Source organism: Hermetia illucens, chromosome 5 (genome assembly GCF_905115235.1).
Source record: "Hermetia illucens chromosome 5, iHerIll2.2.curated.20191125, whole genome shotgun sequence".
NCBI lineage: Eukaryota > Metazoa > Arthropoda > Insecta > Diptera > Stratiomyidae > Hermetia > Hermetia illucens.
The window spans coordinates 4,276,266-4,296,963 of record NC_051853.1 but is presented as its reverse complement, the minus strand read 5'-3'; the positions used below and the strand labels follow the sequence as shown (position 1 = coordinate 4,296,963).

The 20,698-nt window shown below is 42.7% G+C and overlaps 1 protein-coding gene across 1 annotated transcript in view; it reads left to right on the top strand.

Annotated features, from left to right (window-relative positions):
- The window catches only part of LOC119657974, a 178,149-nt gene that overhangs the window by 142,419 nt on the left and 15,032 nt on the right, over positions 1–20,698 (top strand). The window contains exon 2 of the mRNA XM_038065186.1: positions 12,271–12,308. Within this exon, the coding sequence (XP_037921114.1) occupies positions 12,271–12,308 (38 nt within the window). The remainder of the gene's footprint in view (positions 1–12,270; positions 12,309–20,698) is intronic.

Here is a 20,698-nt window from a genome sequence, read left to right as displayed (position 1 = left end):
TGTCGTAATCACCGAAAGAGAAGAATGGTCGACAAGTGGCCATGAGTCTTTTCAGATTACAGGCCTAATAACCTTCACCGACGGGTCAGTCAGGGAGGATGGATCGGGTGCAGGGGTGTTCTCGGAGAATTCGATTATAGAACTGGCCCGACCCCTCGGAAAAATAACGACCATATTCCAAGCGGAGATATATGCCAAAAATGGAGGGGTCGCACCATTCGAATCTGTTCCGACAGTCGGGCGGCATTATCAGCACTAAATAGCAACAACATATCAAGCTAGTTGGTGTGGAGTTGTCATCAGGTGCTGATGAAACTTGGCTGACTGAACGAAACATTCCTGATGTGGGTGCCGGGGCACTCTAACATCGCCGGTAATGAGGAACCTAACAGACTGGCTCGCCGAGGGTCTGGATCCACAATGGTGGGGCCAGAACCAGTTCTTGGAATCCGACCATCTACTTTCAAGTCTACTCTGAAGGGTGAAATTGCAAGGATTCACGCAACCGAGTGGAGAAATTTGGACTCTTGCCGGCAAGCGAAAATCCTTGTGAAAGAGCCTAGGGCCACTAGAGCGGCATTTTTGTTGTCCTTTAAGAAGTGGGACGTGAAAACCCTAGTAAGGCTTTTGACGGGACACTGCCCCTTAAACTACCATATGGAAAAGATTGGGGTAGTGGTTTCGGCTATGTGCAGCCAATGTGAGGAGGAGGAGGAGATGGCCCTCCACTTTTTATGCAGCTGCCCGGCATCCTCAGATCTCAGGCGAAGACACCTTGGCAGGGCTTTCTTCAATGAAGAATCTGCACACTCTCTGCCTCTGGAGAATGTTCTAAGATTCGCTAAAGCCTGCGAACACCGTAGGCGGAAAGCCATTGAATAGGCAACTTACAGGGATAGTACAATGGGCCTAACAATGGCCTGAGTGCTCGGAGCTGCGGCTCCCCCCAGTTAACTAAACTAAAACTAAAAAAGTCACAACGCGAAGGCGACCAAAAACTGACATATCGTTCGCGATTAGACCCAAGCTTCAAACGGTACGCTTCGCGAGGTTCGCGCTTACTTATGTCGTTTTGTCCGGCGTGCTCAAATGTTAGTTAGAAAACTAAAAGAAACTGAAAATTCCTAGAATGTCGAAAAGAAACAATGTTCATTTATCATATATCGACATTTAGAGGATCAGTTGTACAATTTCTCAATGGGTTTGAGGGAGCCACACCTTGATGAAACTGTGAAATTGGGTGTTACCTTAAAACAGAGGGGGTTGCGTGGACCAAAAATAGAGGGTGAAAATTTCTTCTCAATCGATCCGGTCCACCATCAAGTGTTTGGCGGACTCTGAGCTACCTCAATTCCTAAAAAAAGTGTACTAATACATATTGAAAAAAGTGTAAAATTGAAGGAAAAAATTAGTTTGGAGTGTTATTTTTTTGACATTGGTTTTCCTTTTTATTTCTACCTTGTTAGGTTATTGGACATATCCAGAAATCTAATATTTCCATACATTTGTATTCAAATACATAGGAGCTTGGCCAGACCACATGAACCAAACCGACGATTATCGGAACTATAACTTTGTTAATAGTACTCGAATTTCCACCAAGCTTTCCAGTATTATGGTCTATACCATTTGCAAGTCAAATTAACGCTCTTACAAATTAAATTAACACTCTAACAAATGAAATTAACACTCTCACAAATGAAATTAACGCTCTAACAAATTAAATTAACGCTTTAACAAAATGTTTTAAGACGTGGAAATAACGATGTTTCAATACAAATTAAGTATTTTTCAAGGCAAGTTATCGATATCTTGAATGAAATTCATGGGCTGCCAAATGAAAATAACGCGAATAAAATCGTTTACAATAAATTATACGTACTTATTCAACTCCTTGAGGATAATTAGTTAAAATAAGATGAAATCAATTTTAATTTAATTTTAACTTTAATTTTTTAGTTTCATTTGGCAAAGCGTCAATCTAATTTATTAAAGCGTTAATTTCATCTGCTAGAGCGTCAATTTCATTTGTTGAATCATTAATTTCATTTGTTGAAGCATTAATTTCATTTGTAAGAGCGCTAACTTGACTTGCAAATAGTATATATCAAGGTCTACATTATTCCAATCGCCAAGGAGAAGCTTATAGCGGATTTTCAATTAAATTCGTAAAATGCAATATTATTAACTTCATTTGAATAACTGTTGGAATGAATAGTTTTTCATAAATGGCTACATTCAGAGCAAACAATTTTGCACCTATATTGTCTTGTATAGGAAAACTCCTCATTTTCTTACAAGAAATACATGCCTCTTCCCTGGAAATATTTAGAATAAGAGCAGCAGATATGGGTTCTGCCAATGAATTATATTCAAATGCTATAGCCCAACTATATAGCAAACATACCCCACTCTCAAGATTATGGACGCCAGAAGAGCTTTTTTCCATAAACAATAAAACAAATACGAGAAAATTTTATGCTTGCTCACACATCATGTGCTCGATCCCTTTACTAGCCTCGCATCCCCGTTTTTACGAGATATCTGTTGCCTAGACAATTTTCCCGAAAGTAAATACAGCCCGATATTTGCATTTGCAGGATACAGTACACATAAATACATTCATACAAGTTTCCCATCTCCATCATCCATCTGTGTCTATCTAGCCATCGTCAAAGGTAAATAAACACAAAGGATAATGCTTTTGTCTACACGCTCCAATGTCGACTGGGATCTATTTGGGAATAGATTGCAAAGTAATAATACGGGATTCTCCTTTTTCGAGTGTTAAACAATATCAGCAGTAGCGCTTTATTCGCAAAAGTTCACTTCAGCTCGACCTGACAAGGACGATCTGGAACAACGCTCAAAGGAACCTCTCCCGCAGCCTCCCACCGCCATTTTCAGCTGCTCGCCGTGTATCAATAGGATTTCAGATTCGATGCGTGAAGAGCCCTAGATCCTGGCAATAATAATGTTTACATAAAATGTTGAACGCGAGTAAATCCAAAAGCAATAATCTAACCGCAATGATGAAATATTGAAGGGATTTCAATGGATTCGATGAGGTGAAGTTTTAGACGAGTTTTGAATGGAGTATTCGCGGTGAGTGTTGTTTGGCTGTTTGCTGTTATAATTGGAAGCGATTCCAATGGATTTCTGGCAAATATAAACCAATTTAATGAGGCCTTTGCCGAGATAAGCTCTATTTCTCTCCTCTCAGTGAAATCTGAAACCGCCTTGACGTTGCCTTAGCATCGCCTACTCAAATCGATATTCCTCTGAAGCTGAGGTGGAAGTAATCATTAGACGTGATACGAAGATATGATATTAAACCAATAAAAAAAACCAAAACGATATGTTTGAGATTCCCTCAAGAGACAACTTCAATTGATTGAAAAAGGAACATTCTGTCTGGTTTTAAAGGTCTACGGTAATAACACAAATAACCCTGATACGGAAGGAGTCCCTCATCCTTTTAAGTTGACATCTCTTTTAGTTGGGGAGTAAGATACACTCAAAGTATTCCCTGGTTGCCGTAAAGAGCGACTAAAAGGAAAAAAATGTGTGGGTTAGCAGCCTTCAAGCTTCGAAACCTACCCCCATTCGAAATGCCAATCACGGGTAAGACCTTTATCGATACAATATCTATCTATAAAATACAGGAAAGGATTGCTTCCTGGAATGTGCACACGCTCTTCAACAGCGACATTGAGAACTGACAGAATGTTGGCTTCTGCAACTTGAGGGACAACATCCCCCTGTTGAGCATCTGCCTCTCCAACAATATGCTCTTGGTCGACCCCAACACTTTGGTTGACTTCGCTGAGGAACTGGCTGTTCCTCAGTAGCATGTATCATTAGGCATGTTTTATGTTAGCAAGTCATTTGGTTTTATTGCTTCCAGTACCTATGAGACTATCGCACCTCAACATCGGCCGTTGATTGCCGTCCTGCAAATTAAGCCACCGATAAAACAGCGTTAGGAACGCACTGGCCCTCCGCGCATTAAATTGTGGCAGTTTCGAGAGAAAAAACAAGAAATGATGTCATGTACGGGATTACCAACCATTACGAACGTGGAAGAATCGTGGAACCAAATTAAAGATATGATCCACAAAGCGACATAGGAAACTTCCGGGGTCAACAATCCCGGGAAGCGGGACATTAACCGAGATACTTGGCTTTGGAATGACGATGTTGAAATGAAGGTCCGTGAAAAGAATCGCCTCTACCACAAATTTCTCGATGATAAAACACTGGCCAATTGGGAAATTTATAAGAACGCCAACCAGGAAGCAAAGAAAGCGATCACTGTCATCCGAGCGGCCCATTGCAAAAATGTTTAGGATAAACTGGACACTCGGAATGGGAAGAGCGATCTGTATCGAATTGTCAAAAGCAGACACGAACGCACACAGGATATCGAACACTTCGGTTGCGTTAATAGATAGATGACGAGACTTCTGCTGAAAATTTTGTTCATCCTCCACTTCCTCAATCATTGTCGATACTTGAAGCAGTTCCACCTGTCAATGCAACTTTGAGAGTCAGAATCGCGGAGCGTGTGTCCTTGGGACCGCATCTGGATGAACTCAAGCCACAGTGTTCTAAGCTTGTCAGCGAGTGTCATTGTTAACGTGCCTCCCTGTAAGTCGTACGGTCTCGAGCGACGCCATGAAGGTGTCTTGTTGGGTGCTCTTCCTCTTGATCTGGAGGTTGTCCGGCGTGCCACGGCCTATAAGATCAGGAGGGGAGTACCTTTGATGCAAACAGGCTTAGTAAGTGTGGATCAGGTGGTATGAGGGTGTAACATCTAAGTGGCAGTTTAGATGGAATAAATGTGGGAAAAGGGCAGGTCACGTATGAGTACATCAGAAATTGTCTACCAGAGGAAGTTCTGTCGTACACTTCGGGCTTCAGATAGGTTTCCTCCTGACGGGGCATGGCAGCTGGAATGAGTTTCTCTTGTTGCGGAACCTTGCCTCCAGTCAGTTTTGTGTTCTGTGTGGGGCAGACTCAGAGGACTCGTTCCATGTCCTCTGTGTCTGTCCAGCTTAATGTGGCATCCGTAAAATAGACGACAAGGGCGTTCTCCTGGTGAACGGAATATATGATTTTAGCCTTGCTAACAGTGATACACTTCAACGCGCTAATGAATTCGTTGGAGAGTGCCATACTCAGTACTCGAGGCGGATGATCAGACCCGAGTTTGCAAGGAACTCATCTGAAGTGGCTCTTCCCACAGTTATCTGGTGCCTTGGGAATCGGGATGGCATATGCTCTGGAGGATATGCCCTCAGCCCGGTTATTTGTGGTTGGCCCCCTTGTGGGAGTTTCATGGTGGTTGTATATTTATTTATTTAATTAGTTAATGAAGACAATATACAGAAAATAAATTCCCTGCTACATATTGTCCTCAGAGGGACCTTACGCTTAGAACTAGAAAAGGAGACAGGGTCAAAAGACCCAAGCTGTAGGACGTTGTAGGACCGGCATACCCTCGGAATCAGGAAGTGAAAGTAAATCTCGAATTCCGCGAAGGGTACTTCATAAATGTCCGCACTACCTGTTTTATGAGAGGCGGCGCGGAAAGTAATATCCGAGTTGGCAGTCCATCAGGTAATTGCAGAGTTTGAAAAGAGTACACCTATCAAGGAAGATAGGCCGTTGCCGCAGGAAGGGGAGATTGATTGAGCGGAGTCGTGACGGATAGTCAACCCGCGAAAGATTCTTTTTCTAAAGAAAGGTCCTGGCGAATTCGCGTCGTACTACTCCAAGACCGCGACAGTCACGAATGCGGAAGGGGACTAGACTACACAGCAATATTCAAGCATGTTTCTGACAAGGGAGTTGAAGAGTGTTAAGGAGGACTGAATTGAGGTAAAGTCGGAGAAGGAACGAAGGATAAAACCATTCAGCTATATTGATAATGGCAACGAAGTGGGAATTGAAACGAAGTTTGCTGTCGAATATTACACCCAGGTCATGGAAGGAGGTCAGTAGTGAAAGGTCCACTAAGAGAATAGAAAAAGGAGCGGAGACGAAATAGAGGCAATTTAAGTTCGTCTGCGTGAAGCTAACACGGGTAGGTAAGGATGGAGGCAAGGTCATTGATAAAAAACAGAAAGAGTAGGGGACTAAGTATAGAGTATAACCATGAAAAGAAACTTTTAGGGAACGGTATGAAAGCTAGGAGAGAGTTTAGAGAGGAGAATTTTATGGTCAACGGTATCAAAGGCTTTGGGGAAATCATATAAATAGCATATATTTCCTTCGAATTAAAGCATTTAGCAACGAAGTTGGTAAAGACCAAAAAATTTGAAGCCGTACATCTATGTTTCACCAAACCATGCTGCCCTTTGACAATGAGGTGACTGAAGTTTGCGGTCAACCAGTCGTTGGCGTATCTTTCGAGGATTTCGTATCAAGAGGAGAAAAGAGAGATGGGGCGGTAGTTCAGATCAAGAAAAGGGTATCCGCTCTTAAGGATAGGGATAATAAGGGCCTCTTTCAAGAGATGGGAAAAGCAGTATTCTTCTAGACTTTTGTTGTAGATTATACCCAGGAGGAGGGATATGTGTTTTCTACAGTTAAAAAGAAAGTGGTTAGGAAGCCAATCGGGGTCAGGTCCGACATTGGGATGAAGATTACCAATGAGAAACTTAACCAAGCAAGGCGTAAAGAAAGGAGTGGACAGAGATTCGAAGCAGTTTGCAGTTAGAAGAGCCGTAGAGGGTGGAGAGGTCGAGGGAGAAAACACGGAAGAGAAGTAGGTGCAGTGAAGGTCGCAGGATTGTTGTGTGGAGCTGATAGTTGCAAGCAGGAGAAGAAGGGCGGTTGTGGTTATGTCTACATTGCCGGCAGAATTCCTTGGGGCCCAAGCATGGAGTTGCTCTGTACAACTCGGGTGCGGTACCCCTTAGTTGCGGCATAGGTGTTAGATGGGCATTGCATATACTAGCATGAATGTTGACCCTGCATTCAGTATAAACCAGTACCACTATGCCAGCCATGGTGGGATATTGATTGTGGTCTCCAAATCAATCTGTTTCCGAAGAGAACCGTGGGATTATGCCTTCACGGTAGTATTCACGTTGAACACTCAGGACCTTCACGTCCGCGCAACTCAAATAAAGGAAGTAAGAAACACCGTGAGGAGCATCGCCCTCTTTACATTTCATTTCTGGATCTGGAGAAAGCGTTTCACCGTGTGCCACACGAACTCATCTGGTATGCTCTACGACAGCACTTAGTGCCAGAAGAACTCGTGCGCTGGATTCAATTGCGCTACCACGAACCGAAAGGCAAAGTTCGAAGTCTGACGGATATATCAAAACCGCTTTGTGTCTCTGTTGGTGTTCATCATGAAGCGCCCTCTCACACTCCTCTTTATTCTTGTTATGAATAATGTCACACGAGACATCCAGCGTCCAGCGATGTTTTCCAAGCGTCTAATAACAAAAATGGTTTGGAGCAACTTGTCCAAAAATGGAATGATCGTCTCATGCAACACGGTCTCAGTTTGAATCTGAATAAAAGTTGTGGACGACCGATCCTCATGAAACATGCGCTATCACTGTCAGCGGCAGTGACCTATTTCGGGTCAATGCTATCAGCCAATGGTGAACTACGTTATGAAATTGTTTCACGCATTAACGCAACCTGGAGGAAGTGGCATTCTTCAACTTGTGTTCTTTTTCGATCGACGTATCTAAAATCTACCGCAATGTCATCCGTCTTGTCGCACTATATGATTCTGAGTGTTGACCGACTATAAAAGACCATGAACGGCGTCTTGCGGTAATGGAGGTGAAGATATTGTGTTGGACTAGTTGCGTGACACGTTTTGATCATGAGGATATCCTCGATCGATATGAGGTTGCACCGATTCTGGAAAACTGCGGGAGAAGCGTCTTCGATGGTATGGTCACATGATTCGCGCTAACAAGAATTCACTTACGAAGATTGGTTTGAACGTGGATGCCGATAGTAAGCGACCAAAAGGCAGGTCGAAACAACAGTGGGTTGATGCGCTTAATGGGGATTTAGAAGCTTCGCGATCGCATCCAGATCAGGCATTTGATAGAATCAAATGGTGAAACCGATCACGACGAGCCGATCCCACTTGTGCATGGGACAAAGGCTGAAGAAAAAGAAGAAGTAATCTCATTATATTAAGTTAATTTTTGGATTTCCTTATTTCCGTGTGATCATAGCCGGTGGCTACGTTTAATTGCTTGGTCTTTGATGACTTCCCTAACCAACTATACTTTCAGGTCCCTATGCAGATCCTCATACGAATAAATCAGGTAGCGTCTACTATGCTTCTAAGCACATTATTTTGGAAAGTTTGCGTGAACCTCAGGTTTGATTCTTCACAGTCCCAGAGCTGAATGCTGTACGTCCATGTGGACCTTAGGAGGACCTAGGTCATTCATTCCGGCCGATTTTCGCAGCAAAGTATACACGATCTTGCCCACCCAGTCATCATGACGACAAACTGGTTACTCACTGGAAGATACTTCTGGCGCTCCATGAACAAGGTATACTCTTGGGCCAAACAGTGCATCGTGTGCCAAAAGTGCAAAATTAACAAGCACTTAAGAAAGGAAGTAAGTGTACTCCCCCGGTCGAGGAAGCGCTTCCTCCCCATCCATATCGAAATGATTGGCCCTTTGCGAGACTCGCACGGATACAAGTATTGCTGCACAATCATCAGCAGGTTTACGCGGTGGTCTGAAGCAGTACTTCTGGCACAATCATGTGCCGAGACCTTCTGTCGAGAGTGTCGTGAGTCATCATCACGGACCTCTTTTCTCGGAGTTGGATAAGTTCCTTGGATTTGCGATCCTTGCCTTTCGGTTTCCTCGGCCTTCGCAACGTCCACCGAGAAGAGTTCGTCCCAGCCCCGCGAAGAGGGTGTGTGGGGAGAATCTGCGACTTCCCGCCGACCCTGCGCTAGACATTAGAGCAGGGTTAAGTGACTTCGGCATGCTGCGTCTGCCCAGAGACGCGGTTTTGAAGCTGCAGTGCACACCACCTTCCCGACACGCGACACCGGAGGTCGACACCTCTAGGAACCTTGATAAATGCTCGTAGATCCTCATTCGGGTAAAGCCGTTACAACCACCATAAGAGGGCCCCTTTAAAGTCCTGGATCGACGGGCGCACTCCTTCAAGTTAGACGTTCCAGCCGGGCCCAAGTGGGTCTCCTTTTTGAGATTGAAACCGTACGATGAGCCGGCGGACGTTTCAAAAAAGCGCCCGCAAAGCGCAAGTTTCGCCCAGTAGCCCCATTGTCACCGGGTCAGTTACGAATATCGCAAGTTAATCTTGTAAATAAGTAGCCGCGGACAAGCAGAACGTTTCCCTTTGTGTTCGTCCTCCCTTACCGATTCTTCCCGTTCAGGGGGAGTAAACCTCCTTAACAAATCCGTAATCCGGAGTGAAGGGATCGACGCGCCTATCGGATGAATTGCAGTGACGTTACACTGTATTTCAGCGACTCCCCTCAAAATACCTTCCCTGCCTTTGGAGGTGACCATGGGGCATTGCAATATTGGGGCTCTGTTGCAGGGTTGACTGCTTCCCCAATACTCGTGGGAATAAAATTGGGGAGAACAATTTAAATTCTTTTAATGGGACCCCAGGGACACAAAGACAGTACCCAACACGGTTAAGGGTCGTTCAACAACATCAGAGCGGCTCTCCGCCCTTGGATGTTTTGGCGGTTATGCCGTCAACCACCAGGGACGGGAGACCTAGGGGTCGTATGGTTTGGACGAACCGACTCAACGAATTTATCGTCCGCGCCTATTACCGTGTCACGGATTTGGAACGGAATCCATCAGGGTACAGACATCGACTACATGACGCGTTCATAACCCGATTTCCGGAGCTAAGTCATGTTCCGGAACAGAACGTCGTCAACCAGTACCGGGTGATCGTGAATAACAACCGAGTTGCCTTACCAACTAGGCAACAAATCTTCCAAGAGGTTTCACTTGAGCTCGGGCTGGAGTCATCAAATTACCGGACTAGTCAAAGGAGTAACACAAGTACTCCACCTGTAAGGCACTCCATGAATCTAGTAGTCAGGAGAGGCTTAGTAACTGGGGATGTCGACCCAATTTATAATGAGGCTTTGACCGCATTCCAGGTCGCATTCACAGAGAATGGGATCCCATGTCGAATGTTACTTCAGTCCAACAGAAGATCGACATGTGGAAAGAGAAACCCATTCACGGAGGTCATATCAAAAATTTGTTGGTGTCAGGCATTGGCATCGAAGCCTCCAACAAATGGTGTACTTTTCTATGAGACCGAAGCATTCCTAACTTCTATTCAGGATGCTTCGCTCCCAATAAAAAATTATAAACGGTACATTCTTCACGACTCCTCAATCACCAACTCCAATTGTAGGTTATGCAACTGTGAGGAGGAGACCATCCAGCACATAACATCTGCGTGCAGGATGTTGAGCAGTACCGAGTACACCAATCGTCATAACTCCGTCTGCAAGATTCTCCATCAAAACCTTGCATTGAAGTATAACTTAGTGGCAACCTACCATCCTTACTATAAGTATACTCCGCAGAGAATCTTGGAAAATGATCGGGTCAAACTACTGTGGGATCACACTATTGCCACCGGAAAATGATCGGGTCAAACTACTGTGGGATCACACTATTGCCACCGACACAGTGTTAATCATAACAGACCCGATCTAGTTCTGATTCTGAAGGAAGAACGAGCGTGCTTTGTAATCGATGTAGCCGTACCGTTGGACCGGAACACTGTTGAAAAACAGCACGAAAAAATCCGAAACTACGGCCTCTTGGCAGACGATATGAAGCAGACCTGGAGACTACAAAAGATCGACGTAGTCCCAGTAGTAATTTCAGCGACGGGATTAGTACCGCAGAACTTACATAAAGCGCTGAAAACGCTCGATCTTAGGGCTGGACTATACATGGAGATGCAAAAAGCGGTTATCCTTGCAACCTGTGCTATAGTCCGAAGAGTCCTGTCCGGTAACAATCTGACCTAATGGGTTTCAGTCTTGATCCGCACTGTCTTCGATATAAGATCCATGTCTCTGTAGTGTAGAACCTCCGCGTCATTGGCTGAAGTGTTTGCGACAATCGGAATGTAGTAATACATTTTCGCATGGTCGCACACACTTTGGGTTAAAACGCATCATCACTGTGATGCGGGCCTTTGGATGTTGCCTTCAGCCCATCCTTAGGTTGGTCGCCCCTCGGTCCGGTTGGGCGGGAAGAGGGTCCGTGGGCTTTTTTAACTATATCTACTCCAGATCACCTATCACCTTTTATATGAATCCAGTTTTATCACTTTGAAAGTAAAATCCAACTCTAATACATGCCTTCGCATAACACTCTCCAATAGCTTCCATAATTTGCTTGTTCAAGCACTGTCAATATAACCAGGTCCTCGGGCTCAAAACTTCTTAGCCCTTACTGAAATCTCCCTCATCAATGCGGAATTGCACAACAGGATTAGGCCAACGAGGAATTTCATTCAAGTGTGCGATTGCATCCTCCCTTGCGTAGGTCACGATATCACCCTCCAAGTATCCGGAATGCACCCCACAGATTGTCGCCGCTTTCTTTGGTCCCCAGTTCGAAGGACTATGGAGTCAAATGGGTTGATTTTGAGTTGCTGGCATACTTGGCAGGCGGCGGGCGGATAACTTTTACTCTTGAAATTGTTGCACTTTGCACTCTGACGTGAAACTGCACGCCCCTAATTAGAATTAGCACTGGAATGAAGCCCATTGTTGAACGTAGTCCTTACAAATTTAATTTTTGGTAGTTAGACGGTCGTTCTTTTGCAGAGATGAAGTGCGAAACCTAAATGGCATCTCCTCAAGATTGGGCTTGAGTTTGATAGAGATATGGGACAGATATTGTGTTCGGGAATGGCTCAGGAATTTTCACTTCTACTTCAAATTTCATTAAAATTCATTAGATGGAACTTTCCCATTCAGCTTTCAGCCAGTTAAAATGCCGACTGCATTCTATTGTCCTCAAGATGGATATCGAGTTTGAGTGTTAAGAAATACTGCAGATAGCGAATTCAGATACTCAGTAAGAGTGGAGAAGCATGTTGTAAGGGACAGTGACTGTCTAACGTGTTCTTGGAAATATTCAAATATTATTCTTAATATTACTCGTACGTGAAATGCTTTTGCATGAATGAAATTTATTCAAAAGAACTGACATTTTGTATCATCTTTCTTTGCAGATTTTCCATCAGATGCTTCATCAACTGGAGACGACTATGTAAGGTTTTGTAGAAAATCAAAATGATGTCCTGAGTTGTAAAGATGCAGAGACTATAACATAATAACAATATGCACATACAAACGTAGATATCTGACTAATGGAAAATACTAACTAGACATCGATGAATCGGGGCATACTCCATGCTTACTTTGAAATTGTAATTGATTTTTTCATCGAAGACGATTTTCGCCAATTCTTGCAATTTGGCGATGAGATTTTCAATTTAATCTAATTTAAGTAATAGGACTCGAACGCTCACTTTTTAAAATTTTATAGAAAACAATGCGGATTGTAATGCGTCACACTGTCTGGAATTCGGTGAAGTCTGCGATTTAAAAGAAACTTTTTTCCATAACGAAAAAAATCTTAAAAGCCATTAAAAACATGATGAGCGGGAGAAAATTATTGATTGAAAACTGGGGATTGAGGTTTAAAATATGCAGTAAATAAAGTGTAACGGCTTCAATTCTCAGAACGGAATGAAATCGACATACAGTCACTCAAAGTGAAAATGATCCACCCATTGAAAATGACTTTAGTCGAGTTAGATTAAAGTATAGTTAATACAAATGAATTTATTTCAACGTAATAATAATTCTTGATATGTTAGTAATAAATACTCAAGATATATTTGAAATTAGTGTATTTTCTTTGCAGTTACTTGTTAATATTTGTCATTGGTCCGAATATGGGGTCAAAGTGAAAATGATCCAGGCAACTTATTCCAATGAACTTGGTACTAAACTTTTGTGATGTACTGTTAAAATGCGTAGCTGTGCAACTGTGCAGTTGACTATAGCCCTTCGCTGAGTGCAGTCATCAGTTACATTTCTATTTCGGCAAGTTTTCTAGTGAAATGGGTCGACACACGACGTACGAAGAGCGGGAGGTAGTGATCCATCATTTTATGCTTGGAAAAAGTAAAAGAGCGATAGCGAATATTGTTAATAAAAGTCCTTCAACTGTACAACATATAATTGAGCGATTTAGAGAAAATCGCATCGGTAATAAAGTTCGTATAAGTCCTAAAAAGGCTTTTTCCGAGCGTGACGAACGATGGATTTTAAATTTGGTTCGAGACAATCCTAAAATAAGTGCATACGTGTAGAAGTTAAAAAGCATTTAGGTATCAAGGTCTGCGACGAAACAATCCGAATCGTTTTGAGAAATCATGGATTTAACAACAGAGCCCCTCGAATAAAGCCGTTAATTAGTCCAAAAAATAAGCAACGCCGGCTAGAATTTGCAAATCGTTACTATTCACACGGTCCAGAATTCTGGAACAACGTTATCTTTGCAGATGAGAGCAAATTTAATGTTTTTGGATCCGACGGAAAAGTTCGAGTATGGAGAAAGAAGAATGAAGAGTTAAATTTGAAAAATTTACAAGCGAGCGTAAAACATGGGGGCGGTTCAATAATGGTTTGGGGTTGCATGGCAGCCAATGGGGTCGGGAATATTTATGTCATAGACGGCAATATGGACAAATTTATGTACCTTCAAATTCTAAAGGACAATTTACATGCCAGTGCCAGAAATTTGGGTCTTGAAGGGAATTTCCAGTTTTACCAAGATAACGACCCCAAACACAAATCGTTTCTCATTCGCGAATGGATGCTCTACAATTGTCCTAAGGTTATCGAAACTCCACCACAATCACCAGATCTGAATGTTATCGAGCATTTGTGGGACTTTCTAGACGATCGAATCAGGCAACATAGAATATCTAGCCGAAATCACTTAAAGCAGGTTATTTTGGAGGAATGGGCAAAAATTCCATCAGAATTCACAAAAAAACTTGTTGAGTCAATGCCAAGAAGACTGTCAGCTGTTAGGGTGGCTAAAGGGCTTCATACTAAATATTAATTAGCTAGAAAAAATTTTGAATTTATTTTGTTTTTGCCTTTTTTATTTTAATGGATTATTTTCACTTTGACTAGGAATTATGCATTTTTATGTTTATGTTATTATATTTATAAATGAAATAAATTTTTTGTTTTTTACAAACTTAAAAGTAAACGAGTTCATCTTAAGCAACATTTTTTTATTTATAGTAGTTCATGATTTACTTATTTTCAATCAGTACAACACATTTTAACTGCTTTATACCGGGTGGATCATTTTGACTTTGAGTCACTGTAAGTCTAAAAACATATGCTACTCCTCCCTAGCTTTCCCGGGAGGTACTTTAGCCTACAATAAACAGTGAGTATTCCCACTATGGGGGCTTTCTTGGTGAGGTTTAAACAACGCTGCAAACGCTTGGGTTTTTCTGAGTGAAATTATGCGGTGTTTCCAACGATTAATTAATTGAAATAATAAAAACTTGTTGTTTCTTTTTCGTTGGTGTGGATATTTATTCTTGCAAATACCGATATTTCGGGAACCACTTGTTCCCTTCATCAATGCTAACAAGTTAGCACTTTGTTTCATTTGATTTATCTTTCTGCTTTGAAAATTTAAGTGAAAATAATGAACCAATAGAAAAGTCATTGTATAATGTACGCGAAAAGGATAAAAAAAGATAAACATGGAATATAACAATACATTCCATATTTGTAAACTAAGAAACTTAAATATTAGTTTGTACAGAGAAGAAGGCTTACCGGATCTTTTATCTTATTATACAAACAAATCTATGATCCTAGATAGTGGGAAATCCACCATCCTCAGTATGCTAGGTTCAGTTCTTTTATTGAAGATTTTTTTCCATCTTTGGCAAAGAGCTATAATCTGTAAAAGTGTTGAATTTTCAACAAAATCAGATTTTTTTCTGACATTGGGTTTATTTTTGAGTAAAATTCGCTTTAAATAAGTAATCTCCAACGTAAATTTGCCTTCCTCCGTCCCAACCCCAACAGATAATATGAAACAAAGATCTTCGTCGGGATACGGGCCCTATACCCTTGGATTTTTGGATAAAAAAAGGCGGAAGTTGCAGTGCATAGGTCACACATTTTGGAAAAAAACAATTTCATCGCTGACAAGTAGGTCACTTATACGGCGTAGAAAAGTGGGGCTGGTAGCTGACGTGAGGGGACTTATTCGAGTATTATGTCTTGGCAGTGTCGCAGATGGGATGCTTAATCTCCCGGATCCATGGTCTGCTGTGGTGGTAGTCCAAAAGTGAGGTCGCCAAGAATCCGGATTTTTTTACAAAACAGAATTCTTCCAGTTTACGCATGCACCGGTCATCATCACCGGTGGCATGTACTGGTGCCAGCCTCGTTGTCCTTCGTTAGTCAATTTAGACAGATTCGCATTTACAGTCATGTTGAGCCCTTCGACCATTCCGTTCGATTGTCGGCTCAATGGCGTTGTCTTCGTTTTATGAATCTCCAGTGGTTTGCGCATTCGTCCGAAGATGTTGGATTCAAAGTTTCTTCATTGATCGGAATGTTATTCCCAAGGAACTCCAAATCTGATAACTCATTTCGTAATCAGCTGATCCATAATGGTGGTAGTCTCCTGATTTGGAATGGCATAAGCTTCCGGCCATTTGCCGAAGTAGTCCATCGCAACCAACACGTATTTGCTGCCTTTTTCAGGCTCCAGAAACGGTCCAGCAATATCGATAGCTATTCTTGCAAACGGTGCTCCCACCTTGTACTGCTGCTTTCTCCGTCATGATCGACGTTGTGTTTTTATACGTTCAAGGGGTGCAATTACGGCACCAGTCCTCCACGTCATCACGCAAGTGGATCCAATAGTACCTCCCGCGCACTTCAGCTAGCGTTCTATTTCTAACTTGTTAGCACTGATGAAGGGAACAAGTGGTTCCCGAAATATCGGTATTTGCAAGAATAAATATCCACACCAACGAAAAAGAAACAACAAGTTTTTATTATTTCAATCGCTTGGGTTTGTTATCTCCCAGAAGCACCCTGTACTGTTCCATGCCTAGTAAGTTCACCCAGTATTGTCCTCTCAACTGTTCGTCTTTGTTCCTTATCATCATGACCATGAACTTGTTTCCGATCCCACAAAAGGGTTCTGGTGTATATAGAGACGTTCCAGCTCCTTCCTTGACCAGTTCATCTGCTAGTCAAGTGCTTTCTAACTCAATACACCCTCAAACCTCGTTGTGCTAACTAAGTGTATTCAATTTATGAAAGCGTCCCCATGCCAGTTAAGAGTTCATCTGTCTGCTTGGATTACGATCAGAATAACAATATTCTACTCTCTATTGTCCCTTTGAAGGTTGAAGGAGATACATTTATCTATGGCGTATAATTCATCCTGGTGTACTCATTCATTGGTTGAAAGTGCGTTTTTCTTTGACTTCCTGCGCCTGCTCCCTCTGGTATGACAGATCTTTCAATGTACCAGGCAAACATTTATTGGTTTAAGCCGTAGGGCACTGTTACGTTTTCCCAAAATTACTCTGGAAGACACATGTCGGAAACATTTGTCGGAAAGCCACGAGGGCTCTGATGACTTGCAGATCCATAGCAGGAAAAAAATGGGGATGCAGCCCAAAGATACTACTTTGGATATATACCGCAATAGTAAGGCCAAGGATTATCTATGGAGCGGTAATCTGGGCAGAAAGAACCCAACTCAGCACACAAACCAGGGAATTACATAAGCTCCAAAGGCTGGTTTGCGTGTGTATCAGTGGGGCAATGAGGACATGCCCAACAACATCCCTGGAGGTCCTTCTGGGATTAAACCCTCTCCATCTGCACATACAGATGCAGGCAAGGAGATCAATATTCAGGATGGCCGGTAGTATGAGTGAGGCGGGGAGCTGCCTAAATCGAAGGAAGATTGATATCCTTTCTAGGTGGCATCCCAAATTACTGATACCGAGGGACAACATGACAACGAGGTTTCACTTCGATAAGAAGTTTGAAACACGTTGGAGTAACAAGGCAAACTGGGAGAGCGTGGCTGCGACATACGGCTTAAACCAGCAACTGATTACTTGGTATATTGACGGATCCCTCACAGCAGAGGGAGCGGGTGCCGGTGTCATTGGTCCAAGGAAAATGTACTTTGAGCCAATGGGCAGGTACACTAGTATATTCCAGGCGGAAATTTACGCCATAGACAAATGTGCTTCCTTTAATCTGGAAAGGAACTACAGGGAGCGGAACATAGCTATTCTCACCGATAGCCAAGCAGCGATCAAGGCACTTAGGTCCAACCAGGTGAACTCTAAACTGGTATGGAAATGCCTTGAAAGGCTGAATACACTCGGCTCGTCCAACAAGGTCTGGATACTTTGAGTTCCAGGCCATGCTGGGTTGGAAGGTAACGAAGCAGCGGATGAACTAGCCAAGAAGCGAGCAGGGATGACTTTACACGGGCCAGAACTCTTCTGTGGAATCGGAAACGGTTTCATGGCTATGAGTCTAAGAAACGAAGAGAAACGGTTGAGGGAACTATATTGGGCAGGCCTACCAGGGACGGAACAGTACAGGGTGCTTATTGGGGGATACGAACCCATGCGTACAAACGATTGCTGAAACCTCACCAAAAAGAACCTCCGAATCATAGTGGGAATTCTCACTGGTAATTGTCGGCTGAACTATCACCTAGGAAAGCTAGGGATATCTACGGACACTGCCTGCAGTTTTTGTGAGGAGGAGGACGAAACCTCTATACACATTCTGGGACAGTGTCCGGCACTTGTGCAAAGTAGGTCGATACATCTGGGAGAACACTGAATACCAGATGCAAAGCTGAAACATCTGGAAGCAGGGAAAATACTAAAGTTCCTAACGGTTATAGGCCTGCTTGAGATACTATGATCAATAGGTACACTATAACCAGTAAAAGGGGCACAATAGTTCTTCAAGGACGCGGTGCGACTTTCCCTTAACAGAATAATAATACGTTTTCCCAGATTACTCTGTTTTTGAAACTTTCAATTGAAATGAAAGTTCATAATCATGCTCTTCCTTTGTGTTAGTATTAGGCTGTTGCATGTGAAATGGCCGATTTGGCAATCAAGTGAAGTTAGTTGCGATTTCGCTGTATCAAACCACCACAAGTTGGCGCTGTTGGTGTCGGATAATGACGTATAAATACCCTTACATTTAATCAAAGAGTCATTTCAGTTTTCACCATCGTTGTGATAACAGTGGATAAAAAGGAAAAAAGGATCGAAAAGAGCCAAGAACGTATACTTTTTTCTGTATGAGTTCAAACTCGATCATAAAGCAGCGGAGGCGATCAGGAGCGAATCACACGGCGGGGGTTCGAAAAATTCTAATCAGGCGACTTAAACCTTCAAAGTGAGCCAAGTGGACATCCAGCACTATCGATTGACAACGACGAGCTGCGTTTGTTTGTCGAATCCGACACACGTCAGTCTGTGAGAGACATTGGAAAGGAACTGGGCGGACACTATTCGACAGTTTCCCGGCACTTGCAACTTGCTTGGAAAGGTGAAAAAGCTCGACAAATGGGTACCGCATGCCCTTACGGAGCAAAACATGGCGCTTCGAATGAACATTTGCAGTTCTTTAGTCTCCCGCAATAAAAGCAACCCCTTTTTGCACAGAATAGTGACATGTAATGAAAAGTGGACATTATACGATAATCGTCGCCGATCAGCGCAATGGCTAGATGCTGATGAGCCACCGAAGCATATGCCGAAACCGAGCTTCCATCCAAAGAAAGTAATGGTGAGTGTTTGGTGGTCTACAGCTGGAGTTATCCACTAATCTTTCTTGGCACCTGGAGAAACGATAAATGCACAGGAATACTGTGCCAATTCGAGGAAATGGATCAAAAATTGAGTATTCAACGGCCGAGATTAGTCTGAGATTTCGTTTCAAAAGAGGTGTAGTAATTATTTTTACAGTTTTGTTGAAAACCAAATCTTGTTAAAATCGGTTCACTGTGTTTCTATCGATCTGTCACACAGACTTTTCTCAGAAACGACTGTACCGATTTATACGAAATTTGGCGGCAAAGTGGAAACTAAGAATTGCATTGTTCCACGTTGAACTCAAGGGGAGCCCTCGCACATGTAAAAACGAGTGCAGCATTTTTTTCGCCGGATATAGACATGTTGGGTACCAAATGAAAGGCCTCGAAACAGGAATTAGCATTGACATTCGTCAGAAACAGGAATAGTGTGGGGATTCAAAAAGTGCCAAATACTTCAACCACCCGTTCTCAAAACCCACCTAATCAAAAATTTGAAAAAAAAGAGATTCACCCAAATCTCAAAATACTCTGCGCTGCGATACCTGCTCAAATGAAGTTAATAATAGTAAGTTACTATATTTTGAAAATTTGCTGCGAATCCCTCTTAAGTTCGTCTTAGATCCGTAAAATTTCAATAATATAGGTTTTAACAAGAAGCATCATATTGAAAAGTTTGGTAGAAATCCGACTATGATTAACAATAGCGGGTCAAAGTTGTCTCTTTCTCTTACTAGTTCCTAAGCGATATAATGACAGCGCCACAGGGAATTGAATATCGGATATATTCATCGTTTATATACTAGGAGCTATATAAAAGTGGAGCAATGATTCCGAATCGTCTGCCAATCAATCATCGGCCGCGTATACAGTCGGAACTGCTAGCTGGACTCCACACTGGCAGGCTTACCGGAGTATGTATCACTGGTTTGAGGCATAAAGTATTCAGGGGTAAGAATCGGCATTTTAGACATTTGCTCTTTGTCACCTTTCAACTAGGTTGAAAAGTTGCTGCAGTTGCTCAATACATTTGCGTCGAACACAGAGATGGCGTCATAGGTAAATCAGCCCGCCATATAACCTTCAGAATACGGCCTCAAAGCACCTTTAAAGGTGGGTGGTCGAAAAAATTAATTGCAGTTAGATGACATGCTACAAAATTCGCAGTATGGCTGTCTTGCCAGCTTATCAAAAAGAAACAAAGAAAACCGCCTTCAAATTGCCTCCCAACATTCCCAACGTTTCCTGCACCGAACCTATATGCCAAAATGAGGAAAAGAAAAGGGTAGATAGCTTCAGGAGAAACACCGAAGCCAAGATTTGAATAGGATCTCCATCAATGAGGAGAACCTCAAAAATTGGTTCAACTAGTTCTTGGACAGAAGACTGGATTTTTAGCGGATCAACAAATTGGCCGAAAGATGGGGGCAGGTCGTTGACATACGTTATGCTTTACTTCTCTTCTGAGTTATCACAATCTCGGCAGATGCTGGATTTTACCTAATACTAGCACTAAGTACCAAGTATTGAGGTTCGGACGATCCAACCTACTTAAACGATAAAGGAGCGCTGGTGGTAGTAGCCGGTGGTAGGATAATGCATCGAGAACTTCCCGCAACATCGAGCACATATGCAGAATGGTATATTTCTGCACGCGATGCCGGTCTTGTCTCCCCTCTTGGTCCTTGCGCAATATTGATTGACCGGAGCTTGTAGCGCTGCGGTCG